The 17,757-nt window shown below is 29.4% G+C and overlaps 1 protein-coding gene across 1 annotated transcript; it reads right to left on the reverse strand.

Annotated features, from left to right (window-relative positions):
- Window positions 1–15,012: 15,012 nt before the first annotated feature.
- Window positions 15,013–16,317, reverse strand: LOC129972051 (zinc finger protein 112-like). The gene has a single exon (XM_056086032.1). The coding sequence runs from the start codon at window positions 16,315–16,317 to the stop codon at window positions 15,013–15,015; it is 1,305 nt and encodes a 434-aa protein (XP_055942007.1).
- Between the last annotated feature and the right edge of the window lie 1,440 nt (window positions 16,318–17,757).

The raw sequence follows: 17,757 nt of genomic DNA on the forward strand, positions 1-17,757 counted from the left end.
CCCCCAAAAAAAATCGTAATAAAAAAGGTAATATTCGAGAGAAATTGTGGTGTGAAGGAATATGTTCAGTTTTTTTTTTCCCATTTAAAAAGTATTCTACAATTCACCCATTTCTAGCGCATACACATGAAATCGTGACGGTATATGCAAATCAGGATTACCACAAAACAAAAAGCTGGAATTGGATCCTCATTCGATGTTAGTAGCATGCTATAGTTATAGGAATGAGAATAGGTGATTAAATTTTTTTTTAAGAACGGTGAATTCACGACTAAAGCATTTCGAAAGTTCCGCATTGTGAAAGGAATCAAGACAAATGAAAGCTCTATTTTCTATTCATTTTTTTATTTTATTCTATATATCATTTTATTCATTTTTTTCAAGAGCGTTGTCGTATATTTGGTTGGGAAATTCTTTCCGTCATTGCAGAAGGGACTTTTACGTTTTTGAAAGAGCGTTGTGCATATTTGCAGCAAAGACTGCTTGCAGGATGTCTAAAGAAGAATAGTGTCCTGTTTCAAACAGCTCTTTACATTAAGACATTTATTCTACACACATTCACTGTGGACTGTGTGATAAACCGAGGATGTAATATCAGTTGATCCTCATGATCGCAGGACCTTATTCCAGCGGATCTCTGCTTGTGGGAATTCCTAAAGTCTCGTGTCTCCCGGGGTTCTCTGGCCTTTTTGATGGAACTGAAAGATGCCATTCAATAGGTCGTCGGAGACATCGATGCTGGCATGTTACACTCGGCTGCAATAGTGCAGTTATGCTGCTGAATACTTTGTGTTGGAAGACATGTTCAACATTCTTTCTGTGCTGTGTTTTTACATGCACAATTTCAGTTTAATTAGTTATCGTCATCTTTCGGCCAGTTTTTAATTATTTTTAGGTAAAATAATTCATATGTTTTCTCAACATATTCCTTAAATTTTTACAATCATTATTTTTATTTCTTTAGGTTTACCCAAATTTTTAGTGCGCCTTGTATTTTTCTGTAATCAGATTTGTATGAAAGGTTGTTTCGGAATAGAATTAAAGAAAATTATAATATAAATGAAATAAAATGAGGAAGTCTTTGTTCTCCTGAACTAAGTGTCTGATAACTAAGTGTCTAAGTGATAGTTTAACTAAGTGTCTGATAATTCAATTGACTAATGTTTTACATTATGAGGTCCATTCAAAACAGACTTAATTCTTGTTTAAAATCCGAACTGAAACTAAATCAAAACTAAACCATCAAGACACTCTGATTCTGTTCTCAATTCTACATTTTAATTTTATATTTAAAAATTTAAATAAACTCGATATCTAAAATAATGTATTTTCTTCAATTATCCATGAAACATATTCAGCAATATATGCAATTCATACTACTTAACTGATTACCCCCTCTCCCGGTGACATCTGAAAAATGTAGATGAGAAAATTATGGCTTTATGGTTGGTATTCGCCGTCCTTTCTGGTATAGAAATTGTAAATGGAGATAGATATTTCTTACCGATGACAGGACGTACCTCCTACGGAAGGGTTTGTACCCTGGCCTGTGAAATTTCCTCAGGATTCAGTCATAGTTCCAATTAAATCTTTCGAAATATTCATGTCACACAGATTTATCTAAAAACATTAAGACAAAGTGGAGTATCCTTTTATGATTTCTTAAATAGGTCTGAACACGTTTCTGTCTCCATGTTTACTAACTGGAATTTTCTCAGCCCATTAATTGAATTATTATTTTATTACACAATTTAGGAGTTTTAGTGACTAATCTTCCGATCAGAAAATTAACATATGGACTATTGTAATGAAGATTCGGTTAGAAATTTAATGTCCCATCTCAAAATGAAAAAATTTCTAAAATGTTCTAATTTGGAGACCGCAGTTAACTGGAGAGCGACACTTTGCCGACAATGACCATCAACCCCACACACACATATTCATTCTTAATCTTGCCATTTTAGTAGGAAGACGTTTAGGAATCTTTATATTAGATTTAACTTTAGATTCCAACGAACAGACGGTATTTTTGTGTAATCAGCTTTCAGAATTGAATCTTAACTTCTCCGAATCCAAGGCATTGCATCCAGGCCGCAAATCTTTCTTTCAGTTTTGGAGAACAACAAATCATTTCCATACAAATGATTCGATGGATGCGTTATTGAAAAATGTTCGGATCTCGCGCAAGTGTCGACGATCGGTATTAACGATTTGCACTCTGAAAAGTAGTTTGACGCATAACTATGCACTTGTTTATTGCACCAAAAAATAAATTAATATATATTTTTTTTAAATTGAATTTCGCAGAAAAATAAATTTGTGTCTTTTCACCATTATGTAGGCATTTTTAACAATCAAAATTGAAAAATAAATAAATAAAACGTGAAAATGATCTTTAATGATAACTGAGAGGAGCTATCAGAGTGCTAAGGGTTAATATTCATATAACATGGAAGAAAAAATGATAGAATTGTTCTTTATGCATACTAAAGATAAACTTGAATGAAATCTTCTACAAAATAAGCTTCATTGAAATAGTTTTAATAATTTCCTAAATCCTATTTTACATATTTAACTGTTGATTATTTACATATTGACCAAGAGTTTTAGCCTTTATCACAACGCAGGCACATGTTAACTAGCATTGAATGCAACAGATTATCGAGTATGCCATAAAAAATGTTACCAATATGTAAACCGCTTCTAATTTCGAATAATAAACATCCTTTATTTTAAATTTAATATCTTTTTATAAGTGGAAACCTAAATAAAAAAATATCATAGCAAAAACTTATAATTTATTATAAATTCTAGGCTTTCTGTAAATATGAATCCAAAATTAAAAAGTTCCCATACCAGTTCCATCAAATACAGTGTGATTATAATTAATGCTGTTTCAGTTTTAGTCTGATATGTTTTTTAATAAATTTTTTAAATTGCACAAAAAATTTGAAATATTACAATATAAATGAATATAGACAAAAAAAATTGTAATAATGATGTTAAGTTTATAAAATCTTACAATGAAAATGTCTATCAAAATATGTTGCTCAAAATGTTTTTGCCGATGAATCCATTAAGACATAGTTGTACAAAATATTTAATTGATATTTATAGCAAACACTCATCCTGTCGAACATAGGGATCACCAAAGGCAGCTAGTTATTTTATAAGGGGGAGGCAGTTAAGTAATTACAGTTAAATAAATGTTGTTCTTTATAACAAGACAGCTATTAAATGCTGTCTGAAATATCTATTTTTTTGTAACCAGAAATAAAAGAATTTTGTATCAGAAAAAGTACGAAATTAACAATACCTAGAAAGAAACCACGAAAGTTAAGCATATTAATTAAATTTTATTATAAAAACTAAACAGGAAATTATTTTTTTTACTTTATTATTTATATGGATTCAACATGAGCAGCATATTTATATTCTCAACTCTGAAATTATGTTGTATTTTTATTTGGTGATGATAGGTTTTAGAAATGTTTCATCTTTAAGCAAATCCTAACAATTAAAAGACAGTTATTGATAAATCAATTTTTATGGAGCATTTTACTTTCATATAATTGATCAAACATATGTATCAGAAAAGATAACAAAATTAACTCTATTTTGTTAATTCTGATTATTGATTATCAATTAATTTCGAATAATATTTTCTTATAGAAAAGTGTAAAGGATTAAAATGCAAGCCAATATTTTAATTATATAAATTTCCCAGCACGAAACACTAAGAATAATTATTTGAGAATGTACCTCTTAATTTTGATCCACAAACACATGATAAAAATGGCACATCCGCCTATTATTTATTCAGCCAATTCCACACCACTCAAGTGGGAGGTTATTTAACCTTCATCGTCCGACAATGCTTTGAACCCAGATCCGACTTAATGCACTTGAACCCACATTCATGGCAAACCGGTGGATGGCATCATGCTTTGAACCTCAAATCCTACTTAATGTACTGGAACTCACATTCATGGCAACCCGGTGGATAGCATCTTGTTTTGAACCTATTATCCTTTCTTACCATAACGGAGAACAGACCAGTGTGGCGAAAGCTCAGATTCACTGATACAGATACATCATTTTATTTCTGAAAATATTGCGGCAATTAAAATTGATATTAATATAAGAAAGCATGTCTTCACTACATTCAGCTCAAATAGTTTTGAACATCGTTTGAATATTTCAAATTCAGTTTTAAACTGTATATGTAAAGAATGCATTATTAATTAGATCTTCTGTATACATTAAAATAATCTATTAACTTAAACAAAAAAAAAACTGAAAGTGCCACAATATATCTACAGACACAAATCTCCTGGAGGTACAAAAAAAATGGAAAAGAGATTTCATGGTATTTTGTTCCAAATTAACAAAACACAAGTAATATAAGACATAATTTTTTCAACAGATAAACTTTATTTCGCACACACACAAAAAAAAAAAATATGGAAAAGTAAAAAGATGGAGATTATAGACATTTCATTAAAAATATATGATTGAATTGATAAAAGTATTTTTTTAAAATTAAAATAAGCATCCAAAATAAGAATTTTTCAATGCTAGATTTAATATCCTTCTTCTAAATGATGTTTATATTTCAGTTTCTCTGGATTTGGTTTTCGTTTAAAGTAAGACAAAATTGAAAGTAGAGAATAAAGTAATTTTACTATGATATCACCAAAAATGAAAAATTTATATTCAATGAAAGTATCTATACATTTGTTTCTTGCATTCTAGATATAAAGTAGTTCAAATAGTTTTGTTCGTAATCGAGTTGGACTTGGATAAGTGAAACGGTTTGTTCAAATACACAACTGATTGAAATATATGAAAATATACTATAATATGAAAATTAAATTATTCAAAATTCAACCGCTTTCCAAATCACCCAAGAGGTACGGCGCATGGAATGTATTACCACTTTAGCGAAATGTGCAGAGCAGGTTCCCCAGTAGGTATATAGCCCGTATAAACTGAAGACTGGAAATAGAAAAAAATAACACAATAACACCTATTATGAGAGAAAATTTCGAGAAGATCATTCTCGATTATCTATATATCCATACAGTTAATAAATATTGATTGAAAAAATCTATTCTGTCTTTCCAAAACCACAATAAAAAAATTTCAAATCAGAAAAACAACTGACTCTGTTTCAATAAGTTTGTTCGTAATCCAGGTCCCTAAGCCTCGATAAAGGAAACGTTTTGCTGAAATACACAACTGATTGAACTATGCGAAAAGAAACTACATTGGGATGATACAATTATTCAAAATGTAACCGCTTTCCACATCACCCAAGAGGTACGGCACATGGAATGCATTACCACATTAGCGAAATGTGCAGAGCAGGTTCCCTAGTAGGTATATAGCCCGTATAAACTGAAGACATTGAAAAAAACCCAATAAGATCTATTATGAGAGAATATTTCCCGAAGATCATTCTCTCTTTACTATATATCAACACTGTTAATAAATGCTGACTAAAAAATCTATTATTTTTTTCAAAACAAAAATTTAAAAAAAAATTCAAATTAGAAAAGAAATTGACTTATGTTTCATAGGTTTGTTCGTAATCGAGGTCCCATGGACTTGATAAACGAAAAGGTTTGTTGAAATACACAACTGATTGAAATATGTGAAAAAAAAACTACATTGAAAATATTTATTGAAATATATGAAAATAAATCTACTACTAACTTCCAAAATTTGTGGTAGTTGCTTCATTTTCCATTTTCCGTTGTTTTCTCTATCAATCTGTCTACGAAAACACCTTGCTTATATGGTGCATCCGAAATCATGGCCAAATTAGAAAAGTAATTAAAATAAGTATAAAGAATCCTTTTTATATATATATACAGGAATGTGAAGTTGGAATTGAAACGTTTTGGCGGGAAATAAATGACCAAGAAATGAAAAGAAAGCTGTTCACTTAAAAAAATATTTCAGTAAGTGAAAAAATGTGCCCCCGCCAACATCGACACTCTCCTGAAATCATATAGCAAATGATTGGCACACACTTTTTCGAAGATCCCTGGTGTTCAGTTGCCGAATGACTGACAGTTTTGCATTGGAGTCCTCACCAAAATCAACTGGAGTTTTTGCGCTTTGCTTTTACTTGCTTTCACTTACTTGTTCCGTGTACACTTTTCATTTCTAACCCCATATTGTTATGCAAAAAAAATGCTTCTTTGTATATATTTTACACCTTAAAGTTTGGCCCTAAATTCAGAGATATCCTGTCTAATCTTCGGTATCGTATATCGAAAAATTCGAATATACATTCACGAGGACGCAGAAATTATCTTTTCGAATATGGCTTACACCTGATGGCGTTAAATATGGGCATTTCATAAGGTCATATATTGTTTCCAGTCATTCGTCAAAATATTTATGGCAATGGCAGCATGTACAAATATGATGTTCCATTGCTTTTTTCATGCTCGGTTCTTTAATAATTCCCAGGTTATGATTATTCCACTTAATGATCAATATGATTTTAAATTATAAAATCATTTTTCCATTTCCAGTTTTCAACTTATTAAACTATAAAAATAAATAAATAAACAAACATTAATAAAAAAAATAACACTATGTACTATACACAATCGTAGTAAAAGAGACCTGCGGAACATAATTTGATATTGTAAAATTCATATTCCTAATCTAGAGATTTCCTCACTCGTTTACTATATTTAAATATATATTTATATTAATTAAAACTATATAAAATATTAAATACTCTTTTCCGTCTCTTACTAATACTACATTTGAGAATTATATGCAATAATATTCATCGATATCATTTTAGAAATTCAGATAAATACATTCACGCAATTATAATTTTCGTACGGACTGAATTCACTGAATCTGTATATCCAGATTCAAAAATACTCACTTTTTTTCCATGTGTTCAATATTTATATGTAGTAAAGCAAAAAGTTGAAAATATTTTCAACGAGCATGGATGGATTTCCAGAGCTCTGGATACCAAAATTCTTATTTTGCAATGGGTATCATACCACATTCAGTATCTGCTTTGACGTGCAGGACTCTAAAAGGCAATCATTCAAGATTTATGGAGCATTTTCCCACGCCATTGACCATCATATACACAAGACTGGACATAACTAACACACTCTAATCCTTGTGTCTGGCAATATCTCTCATGGTTTACAGGATTTTACTCCATGACAGTGACCATGCATCATTGAAAGTTTACGGAGTTTTACCAAAAGCCAGTCATCATCATTTCAAGTTAATTAACGGGGTTTTACCCTACGCCAGAGACCGTCATTCAAGATTTACCCGCCAGTGACCATCATCCAAGGTTTGTTTAAGGGCATTTACCCTACGCCAGTGACCATCATTCAAGGTTTACGGGGATTTACCATCAAACTCTCATCTTTCCATATAAAATTTAGAAATAAAGGATTAGAGGATTTCACTTCGTGCGTGTGACCATCACTTATGGTTTATAGTATTTTACACCATGCCAGTCACCATCATTAAAGGTTAACGGAATATTATTCCACGCCATTGACCATTATTCTTAGTTTGGTTGGTTTTATACCACGCTAGTGGCAATGAATAATGGTTTACGGGATTTTATCCCATGACAGTGACCATCAAACACACATCATTTCTCACAAAATTTAGAAATCAAGGTTTAGAGGATTTTACTCCGAACCATCATTCATGGTTTAAAAGGTTTTAATAAGTGCCAGTGACCATCATACAAGGTTTAATGGGTTTTATCCCACGCCAGCGAACATTGGTCAAGATTAATTTACAGAGATTTGCCCAATGTCAGTGACCATTATTCAAATTTTGCGTGGGTTTACCCCACTACAGTGACCATAATTCAAACTTTATGGAGATTTACCTCACTACAGTGACCATCATTCAAACTTCATGGGGTTTTACCCCACACCAGTGACCATCATTTTTAAGGATTTTTATCCCACTCCATAGACCATTGCCACTCGTTTTCTATATGTCAAAATGCTTTGAATCCAACGGCAGATCAATGAATTTTAAATAACAATCATTACGACCAGAGAAATGAGTAGAAAATATGCAAAACTGCTTAAAAATGGCAAAAACAAATGTGCATAATGAAGAAAGAAGTTCGCGCATTTCAGAAGACCTGATTTTAAATTTAGAGAATATAGACACTATACGATTTCATATTTCTCAAAAAAAATTCTTTCTTTCTCTTTTCAAGTTTTATGTATTCTATAAAGCACCATGGCGGTTATTTACACTATATCATCAAAACTGTCGTGTTACAATTAATTATAAAATCAACCGCCAGATTTCTAGGAAGTTTGAATTCAAAAGAGGGTTGTATTATACAATAAATGACTTAATATTGACGAAAAATAATTGAAAATTAAAATAAAGTGCTTTCGTGCACAAATAAATTTAATAAAAAAAGCACAATTATGTGTTTTTAATTTCAAATATTTTCTTAGTTTAAAAAAATAGATCAATAAAAAAATTTGATTTCCACAATTCAGTAAATATCTACATTTTAGACACACAGATTTCAAAGGGTTAATTTAAGGAAAAACATTATATGACGTGTGTCTGAAAAAAAAATCAGTGACCAAAAGTTTGTATCAGTATTATTTCTTTTGATTGTTTGGGCTGCGATATCGGCAGGGAAAATTGACTTCAACTAAATTATAAACATATGTGCGAGGTTTCTCAACTTCTGTTATTAATTATTCCTATCACTATTGATTCCAAAAATAGCAAATTCATATCATTTCAATTCTACGTTTAGGAAAGATCACTCTAAATTTAACAATACAACTAATTTCTTGGGAAATACGACATTCAATTATCTGAATAATTATTAAAAAATCAAATTTTCAAAAATTGGGCTTTTTTTAGCAGAATATAAAATTCAATTATAAAAATGCTTTGTTAAATAAAATATTGAAAATTTATTAAGCTTAACAGTAGTTCATTAAAAATAGCAAATAAACTTACAGTTGATTTATGAATTATCAACTCATGCATCGAATTCCACTTTATTATTGAGATGTTGGATTCGGCAGAAATAAAATTCTAATAAAAAAACAAACCATCTTCATAACATTTCAGGAGAAATCCGTTTACTCTGAGAAGTGGACGGCAACATAAGTCAGAATAAAGAGAAACAATTATCCCACTCACTTTGTTGGAATAGTTACAATGGTTGGAATTGTAACAATATGAATTGTTACATAGAAACAATACGGTTTCAGCAAAGTATTTTTTACTTGTCTGTGTTAGGATATAGAAGTATTGTTGCTGAATACGTTCCATGATTTAAAAAAAATTAGTGTTACTATATATTATTCAATTGCATTCAGTATATTTTGAAACAATTTTCTCAGTGATGCATTAAAATTATAATAAATAATTCTTAGATTACATACTATCAAAATATTTACAATATATGTAAAAACAATGTATGATAGGTCTTACATTAAGAGAACTCTGAAATTCTTCATGGTTTAAAAAGTGACATTTTCTGTAGAAACTTAATATACCACCAAATGCACGCATTCTATTATTAGAAGATTACAAATGGACCTATGTTTTTTAAAATGATCCATCAAAATTGGCCCTCACTTCAACCAACTCCTGCTTTTCTTAACTCTTGCTTGTTAGAAATTTGATTTTCATACAGTTTTTAGTGCGAATAATCCTACGCATGCTCAATGCGATTAAAGTCTGGATTTTGTACAGGAATCTTAACAGCACTGGGACAGTGGTAGAAGACCTATTAATTGAAAATAACAGTGATGGGTCCTCTACGATTCGGTTCATTATCTTTTTATAATTTAAAATATCTTGAGCTCACACTTTGCTTTAAATTTCGGTTGGGAATGTAAAAATAGACATGTTTATTCATTGTACAACTAATAAAATGGAAGTTCCAAATACAAGTGCGTGCCATGCAACCCCAGACTATATGATTGTCACCTCCATATTTCACAGAAGGTCTTAAATTTTTAACATGCATAGTTGTATTTTGTTTCCGCCAAACGTTTTTTTTTTTTTTTTTGCCATCCGATCCGAAAATTTTATATGTGTTTTCATCAACAAATATTACATTTTCCCAAAATTCTTTTGGCTTGTTTACAAACATTTTAGCAAATAACCAGCCAAGCTTGTCGATTTGATTTGCTTATGTAGGGCTTTTTGTGAGATACTCTGCCGTATACTTATGTTTTCACAAAACATTTCTGACAGTTTTAGGATTTACAGATTTCTCAAACTTACATTTACATCGTGTAATCAAATTTACTGCTCTAGTTTTTGGATTAAAGTGAATTTATTTCAAAATCTACCTCTTTTCACGTTCATTAAATATTCTTGGAACCCTTAGCTTTGCTTGTTTTGAATGCTATTTGTTTTCTTGAACCTATAAATAATATTAAAAAAAGTAGACTTACACACTTTCAAAAGATGTTCTATACAGCGAATTAATTTCCCATTTTTCCAATGAATTATTACAAGATTTCGCACATCAACCGATATATCTTTGTGTCTTCTGTAACTAATGTTATCTATTGAAAATTCTGTGTTTAATATTATAGTTTAAAAATGTAGAAGTAAATTCGATTCTACTGATGTGCTGTATGCTTGTTGACTTTCTCATTTCAAAAGTGTCCCAATACTTTTTTAACTCCTCTTTGCCTTTGAAAAGATAGATCAAATTATAATTTTAACATAAAAATAAAATTTTCCTTAGAAATTGTTCATGAAGTGTGAAGTGTACACCATTGAAGTGAAGTGTACACCAAGTGTTAAAATATTTCTTGATTCATTTTGTTTTTATTTTAATGTGATAAATAGTTTTACAAATAGCTATATAGTTATTCATGCCAAGTGTCCCAATACTTTTTGAGTGACTGTATGTAATATAGTAAATGAAATAGCTCCAATCTTCATAAGATTTAAATTTAAAATGTCATTCCATAGATTAGATTAGCACAATTTTTGCCCTAATTTCTGTCTATGTTTTGACCTATTAAACAAACAGATTATTTTCCTTTTTACTCTCTCTTTATAAGTGAAACTATCCTCTAATCAATTGCTAATTACAGCATTTAATACGGCACTCCACCCAACACCGTGCACGAAGCACATCGTTGGCTGCTAATTACAGGCAGGAGGCAAATGACATATGTGGGCATAAATGGCATATAACCAAATTGTTAATATGTGGGTCAACGTAATTAATTAATTTGGAATAGATAATATTATTGGCTTTTAATCTTTTATTATTAACGCAATACAGATTATCCTATTAAATCCCTCTGGTGTGGTTTGGAAGTTTGTAGAGGGAGATACTGGCTCAGGTGTCACTCTCTTCATCTGATTGCGGTTCAAAATTACGAGATGAGTTCCAAATGAGTCCTAGTGTCGCTTTAAAAACGGGACGTTAATATACCTAAACTAAAACCCATGAAATCATTGACACATGTGTTGGGTTTTGTGTGCAGTAACTCTTTCATTTTTTTTTTTTTTTTACATTTTTTTTTATCTCGTCACATTTTAAATTAAAACTATTTTCCATAATATGTAAATTAAAATTTGGGCGCAGGATTTAAATTAATAACTTAGATGAAAATATATATAATATGTGGATTGCGCTATTAATACTTTCAGGTTTCATAATAGAGTGATTCATATTGAAAATACATCTGCCTTAGATATATTAATAGGAACTTACACTATCCAATCTCCTTTAGAGTTAATACTTTCCTTCGCCTTTCATTTGTAACCTACCCCCCCCCCCTTTTTTTTTCTTTTTTACTTTCTAGTCGAAGATAGGGTATCTATGTTCACGTCGATTCACTCCTTCTCTTTCTTTATTAATTAAAAGAAAACGCACTCTATGTGTGAGTTTATTAACATTGTATTATAAAAAATGCACTCTTTAAGTCTACCAAATTTGATACAAATATGCTTTTGAGAAAAATCATACGCAGCTTAATGAGATTTTATAAAAGTTCAAAATTTTCAATTAGTAAAAAAAAAAAAAGTGTTTTCGTCTTTAAAAATATTTAAAACATAACCAAATAATTTAAACTGAAAATCACAAATTATAAATTATTTCAAAATAAAATGCTAATTTTTTCTTATTTTTTATGAGATATATATATATAAATGCTATCATCTATTTTTCACAATTAAAATTTTTCTCCCATACATATAAAACAAAAGCAGATGGAGATTTGGTACGTTGGCCAGTAAAAGGCATTTGTAATGAATTTATTTTTTAAACAATAAAATTGAGACATAACAGAGAAATAGTTGAATTAGAAGTAAACATATTTAATTCAGAAAACATTTGAATAGCTAATTAACTCTTTGACCTAAAAATTATTTAATCTCCTAATTAGATCATGCATCAAAACTGGATCATTTATAATTATTTTCACTATCATAATGATGTGAAGTTATTTGAGATATTGAAGCAGTTTTAAAGTAATTTTGCATTTTAAATTACTTTGTACTTTCACTTAATTTCAGATATAAAATTAAAAATGTAGTTATTCGATGCATGAATAAAATTCGTCATTTTATATGAAAGAGTTAAGGATGTTGAGTTATAGAACTATAAAGAATTTCAAGTATCTTGTTTCTACAGAATTTCACTAGAAATATTAAGAATGTAATTCAGAAAAAAATATTAATCTTTGCTTATCTTTTATAAGAATATTAATTTAATTAAACCTACATACATAAAATTATAAGAATTTCTCATTCTCTAAATGGAACACTTAGCAATCACTTGAATGAAAAAGTGACGTTTTTCAGCATTCTTTCCGATTAATACATTATTTTCAAATTCGTGAAGTGAAAATGGCCACTGAATTTATTGAATCGGATTCAATAACTTCTTTGAAGAAAATAGCCCGAAAGCTTTTTCTAAAGAAAAAGAAAATTTAAAATAATTAAAACAACATTTATTAAACTATGTAGAAGGGAAAAAATGTCTTCTATCAAGCAAATTCCAAAGAATTAGAAAAGAAAAATAAAACGAATTTGTTTTAAAACTCATCTGTGACAATAAAAACACATTTATAATTTTACAGCTAAAACAATTTATATAATATTCATTTATTAAATGAATACATCGCACAAGTAAGGGCTACTCGGCAGCTTGTACTCTTTGTATCGTTATCATCTTCAAACTTCCAAAAAATTTTTTAGTGTACTGATTGCGCACGAACACATTCTTCATCAGTAAGATAAATTTAGTATATTTAGCATATTTAGTATATTAGAAAATTTCGTTTTCTTCATCCATTTTATCTCTAACACGATGCTGTATCATTAATTTGCTGGTCGAATCAAAGCTATGCTTAAAAGACTTTCAAGTTAAATGCATAAAGGAGAGCGAGTTCATATCCAGGAAAATGATTCGAATACATGATAATCCATTAACGAACGGGAGAAAAGATTGAAGACGACATATTAGCACAAAATAAGAGTTTTCGAAGTAAGATCAGATTATATTATAAGAAAGGGCAGCAATATTAAAAATACATACATATAAATCATTTTTAGTCCCGCATGATTTGAGCCAAAAAGTTAATTTTAAATAGAAAAATCTACAAAAGATTTAATAAAAAGTATCTTACATTGGAAAGACTCAACAAGAAAAAATAAGCCGAATCATAATATCTTGAACAATAACATTGTAAAAAAGATATAAGTTAAAATGCTTACAAAAAGAAAGAAACGACCAAATTTTAACATCTTTCAATAAATATATTGCTATAAAATAATTAGAAATATTTCTTTAATTTGATAAAAATAGAAAATGCAACTAAACATTTAAAAATTGAAACATTAAAAGAATTATGCTTCGAATTTTAGTAAATTAATTTTTTGCTTTGGAATTTATTGCACAAACATGACAAAATTACCTTTTATTTTTATTTAATTCATTTGCAAACAAACAATTCAAAAATATCGTTTGGACCTCCGAATTTCCAGCATTGAAAATATACATTAGTACATTTGCTAATTTTATTGTTTCTGGATGTGTCAGCTCACACATTTATCTTAAATACTAAAAGAGACTACACAAATTATTAAAAAAAATAGATACTGCATTTATTTATTTCATAGAAAAGGACTACAAAGAATTTCTTAGAGAGGAAAAAAGAAATATCACAATAGACACATTGAAATTTGATGCCTACTGTAAAAATATTTACTAAACTATTTACAAAAGTACATTAAATATCTCTTGTAAATCGCGATTTTTAAGATATGAAGAAATGTGCTTCTTGAGAAATTATTTAATAATAAAATTCATTAATAATAAAAATAGATTTTACATTTTATTTCAATTTTTCAATTGCAGCAATATTATTCATGAATAAGTCCTCAAATTAAAAAAAATATTGCTTATACCAGTTCAAAATATTTCTGTTAATTATTACAATTATTAACCGAACCTATGCATTTTTGTTCAGTTAAAATATCAAAATACTTACGTAGCATTATTTGAAACGCACATATATTTGAGATTTAAATTTTTCCTAGATACTCTGAAAAACAAGAAATGAAACGGTAAATAACATTAAATTTAGAAATATTTCATTTTAACTTAAAATCAAAACAAGTAATATTATTTACATTATTGGTATTAAGCGAAACATTCGTTTCTAATGTGAATGGCTTCAAATTTTTACTTTGATTGAAACCTATTCAAAAGTGTAAAAAAGGTAAGACACTTAGAAATAAATGCATTTCAACTGAAAATATATTTTCATTGTCAATTATTAACATAATAATAGTCACTTACAGTTTCGATATCAGGAAATATGCTTCGTCTAAGTAGTAAAATTCTTACAGTAATTTTAAAAATAAAATTTTAAGCATTATGAACTAAAATTGTTTCAATTCGATTAACAATGTAAAATAGTTTCATACAAGATTAAAAGAATTATGGTAGATTACAAGTTGATTTCACTTATGCGCGCTCCTCTGATGCCTAATACAACAGCTGCTGGTCGTGAAAGCTTTTCCACAAATTGGACACTTGTAAGGCTTTTCTCCAGTATGGGTACGAGCATGTGCTTTAAGATTACCCTTTTCAGCGAAGGCTTTATTACAAACTTCACATACAAAAGGCTTTTCTCCAGTGTGAGTCCTAACATGTTTCTTGAGATGAGCTTTTTGAGCAAAACCTTTTTCACAGAAGTCGCACACGAAAGGTCTTCCACCCGTGTGGGTTCTGTAATGTCTGTTGTGGTTTCCTATATGGGAAAATTTTCTTCCGCATACATCACAAACATAAGGTGTTTCGCCAGTATGTGTTCTGTAATGGTGGTCACGATTTGATTTTTTAGAGAATTGTTTATTACATATAACGCATATAAAGTGCCTGTCGTCAGTGTGTGTTCGATAATTTGTTTTAAGAGTATCTTTTTCACTGGAGGTCTTATCTGTTTTCTTTTTACGAGAATTGAATCCGGAAGGTCCAGCCACAGCATTGTCATTTTCCTTGTTACATATTGCTTCTTTCGCGTTGGCAGCCCTTTTCTCGTTCTTATAATAAAGATGAGAGTGCACTTCCAGTGAAATATGTTCATTTATATTCTCTGATACAACCTTTTTGCCATTTCTTTGCTTCTTACTTTCTGGTAGAAGATCAGTTTCTAAAATGACATTCGCAGTTCCAGAATTATTTTTATTATCTGGAAGAAAATTTCTGATAACACATTCTAGAGAGTCCATAAAACTATTTTTATCTTTATTCAAAGTCTGCCATTTTCTCTTTTCAAGAGACATCTTATATTCTATATCAGTTGTCGCATGCATGAAATCTGATACACCTGATTGCTTTTGCATATCAATAGCGCTTGCTCCGGTGACAACGATCAGTTCTTCATAAGCTTCGAGTTGGTGGTTTTCAGGTCTGTAACTGGATACAATATTTTCTGAAGAAGCATTTACATTAGTTTGGATCATCTGAACATCTGAAATGGGATCATAATATGAACTATCACAAGAATTCCTTAGTTGTTCATTAATGAAATTCTCTGAAAAAATCGTACACCTGTTGTACTTTGAGGAAAGATTTTTTTCTTTTTCATTAGAACTGTCATTCGAATTCTCCGTAGATTTGTCTTTTACTTCATCATGGTGTTTTTCCGCTTCTACTGGCCGTGATTGTAAATACCTGTAATCAAATTTCTTGTAAATGAAGCAAGCGTGATTCTCTTTGTGTGTCACTGTTTTACCGCAACGTTTGCAATGGCATTGATCCATTATTTTCAATTTAAATAAAATTCTATCTTATCAGAAATGTACAAGACTCTGTCATTGAGGAGAAGAAATGTGGATTTCTTTTTTTCTAGCAGTTTTATACTTTAATTGTAGTGCTGATGTTTTCAAATTTCAAAACACTTTCTACAGTTAAAGCAGATGCGAAACTTGAATAAATTATGAACAGATCGTTTCTTAAATAACATGCTAGAGCCCTTTGTCCTGAATTTAAATACAGGATTCGGTTCTAATGAAGAATATAAGACTTAATATGTAAAATCAGTCTTCGCTGTATGATATTTTTTGTTTAATTTGTGATTGTCTATGATATTTTTTTTAGCTTAATCTGGAAACCAATTATTATAAAAAGTAGGATTTAGTTTTTCTCGTGTTAGGACAGATTTAGGGTAGATGACATGGATGATGGAAGATCTTTTTTTTTTTCAACCTGAGTTCCGCAGTTGATTAGAATTTATTTCATTGAGTGTATTTTCATGATTGATTTGAAAATTCAAAACTCCTGTAAGATTTAAGATTGTGAAAAAGATATTATTAAAAAGATGAAAAAAGAATAAGATTTTGATGTATATATGTCTGTGAAATAGAAATTTATTTTTCATTATATTTTATAATAAATATTTTGATTGGGCTTATTCTCTCAACTGCACTTATAACTGCAAATTGGTTTGAAATTCAATGATTTTCTGTTAAAATAATATTTTGCTAAATCTTTTATAATATGATCGAATTAAGTTTCTTTTGATTCTGTTTCTCATGATACATAAGGATCGATTCCTTTTTCTTCATATTTTTTGCCGATGAAAAAAAATCAAAGCGAATTCATGATTATTTAAATCTAAGAAATATTTCAGTAATGAGATTGTGTATGAAAAAATATTTTTTACTGGGACTGATAAAAAAAATATAATATCAGTAAAATGAAATCCTGATATAAATCCTGCTATAAATCAATAATTAACCCTTTTGTAGTTTCTATTTCAAATACTTCACAAGAGTAAGTTGTCATAATGATTAAATTTTTGTTTCATGTTATTTGACCGTCTTTCGTGATATTAAGAAGTCCATTCAAAATAAACCTGTTTAAAATACAGAAAATATTTTTGAAAAACTGAGCACAACCTTTTTATTTATTCTGCACATTCCTCATGTTATCAAGGACGGAAAATTAATTTGTTTTGAAAAATTACTTAATTTGGTATAATGAGGTAAAAGATTCAACATATTTTCAAGAAAACGATATTTCTCATTCATTATAAGAAAACAAATTCATGTTTTTTGTTGTTTCTGCCTCTTCAAAATTCTTCATAAAAGGGTAAAAAAATTTCACACCACAGTGACAATTAGTGTTCTATAATTAGTACCGAAAAAGTCATTTTAATCTCAGTTATTAGACTCAAACGCCGATACATTTTCTGAAGAACC

The sequence above is a fragment of the Argiope bruennichi genome, chromosome 6 (genome assembly GCF_947563725.1).
Source record: "Argiope bruennichi chromosome 6, qqArgBrue1.1, whole genome shotgun sequence".
NCBI classification, from domain to species: Eukaryota; Metazoa; Arthropoda; class Arachnida; order Araneae; family Araneidae; genus Argiope; species Argiope bruennichi.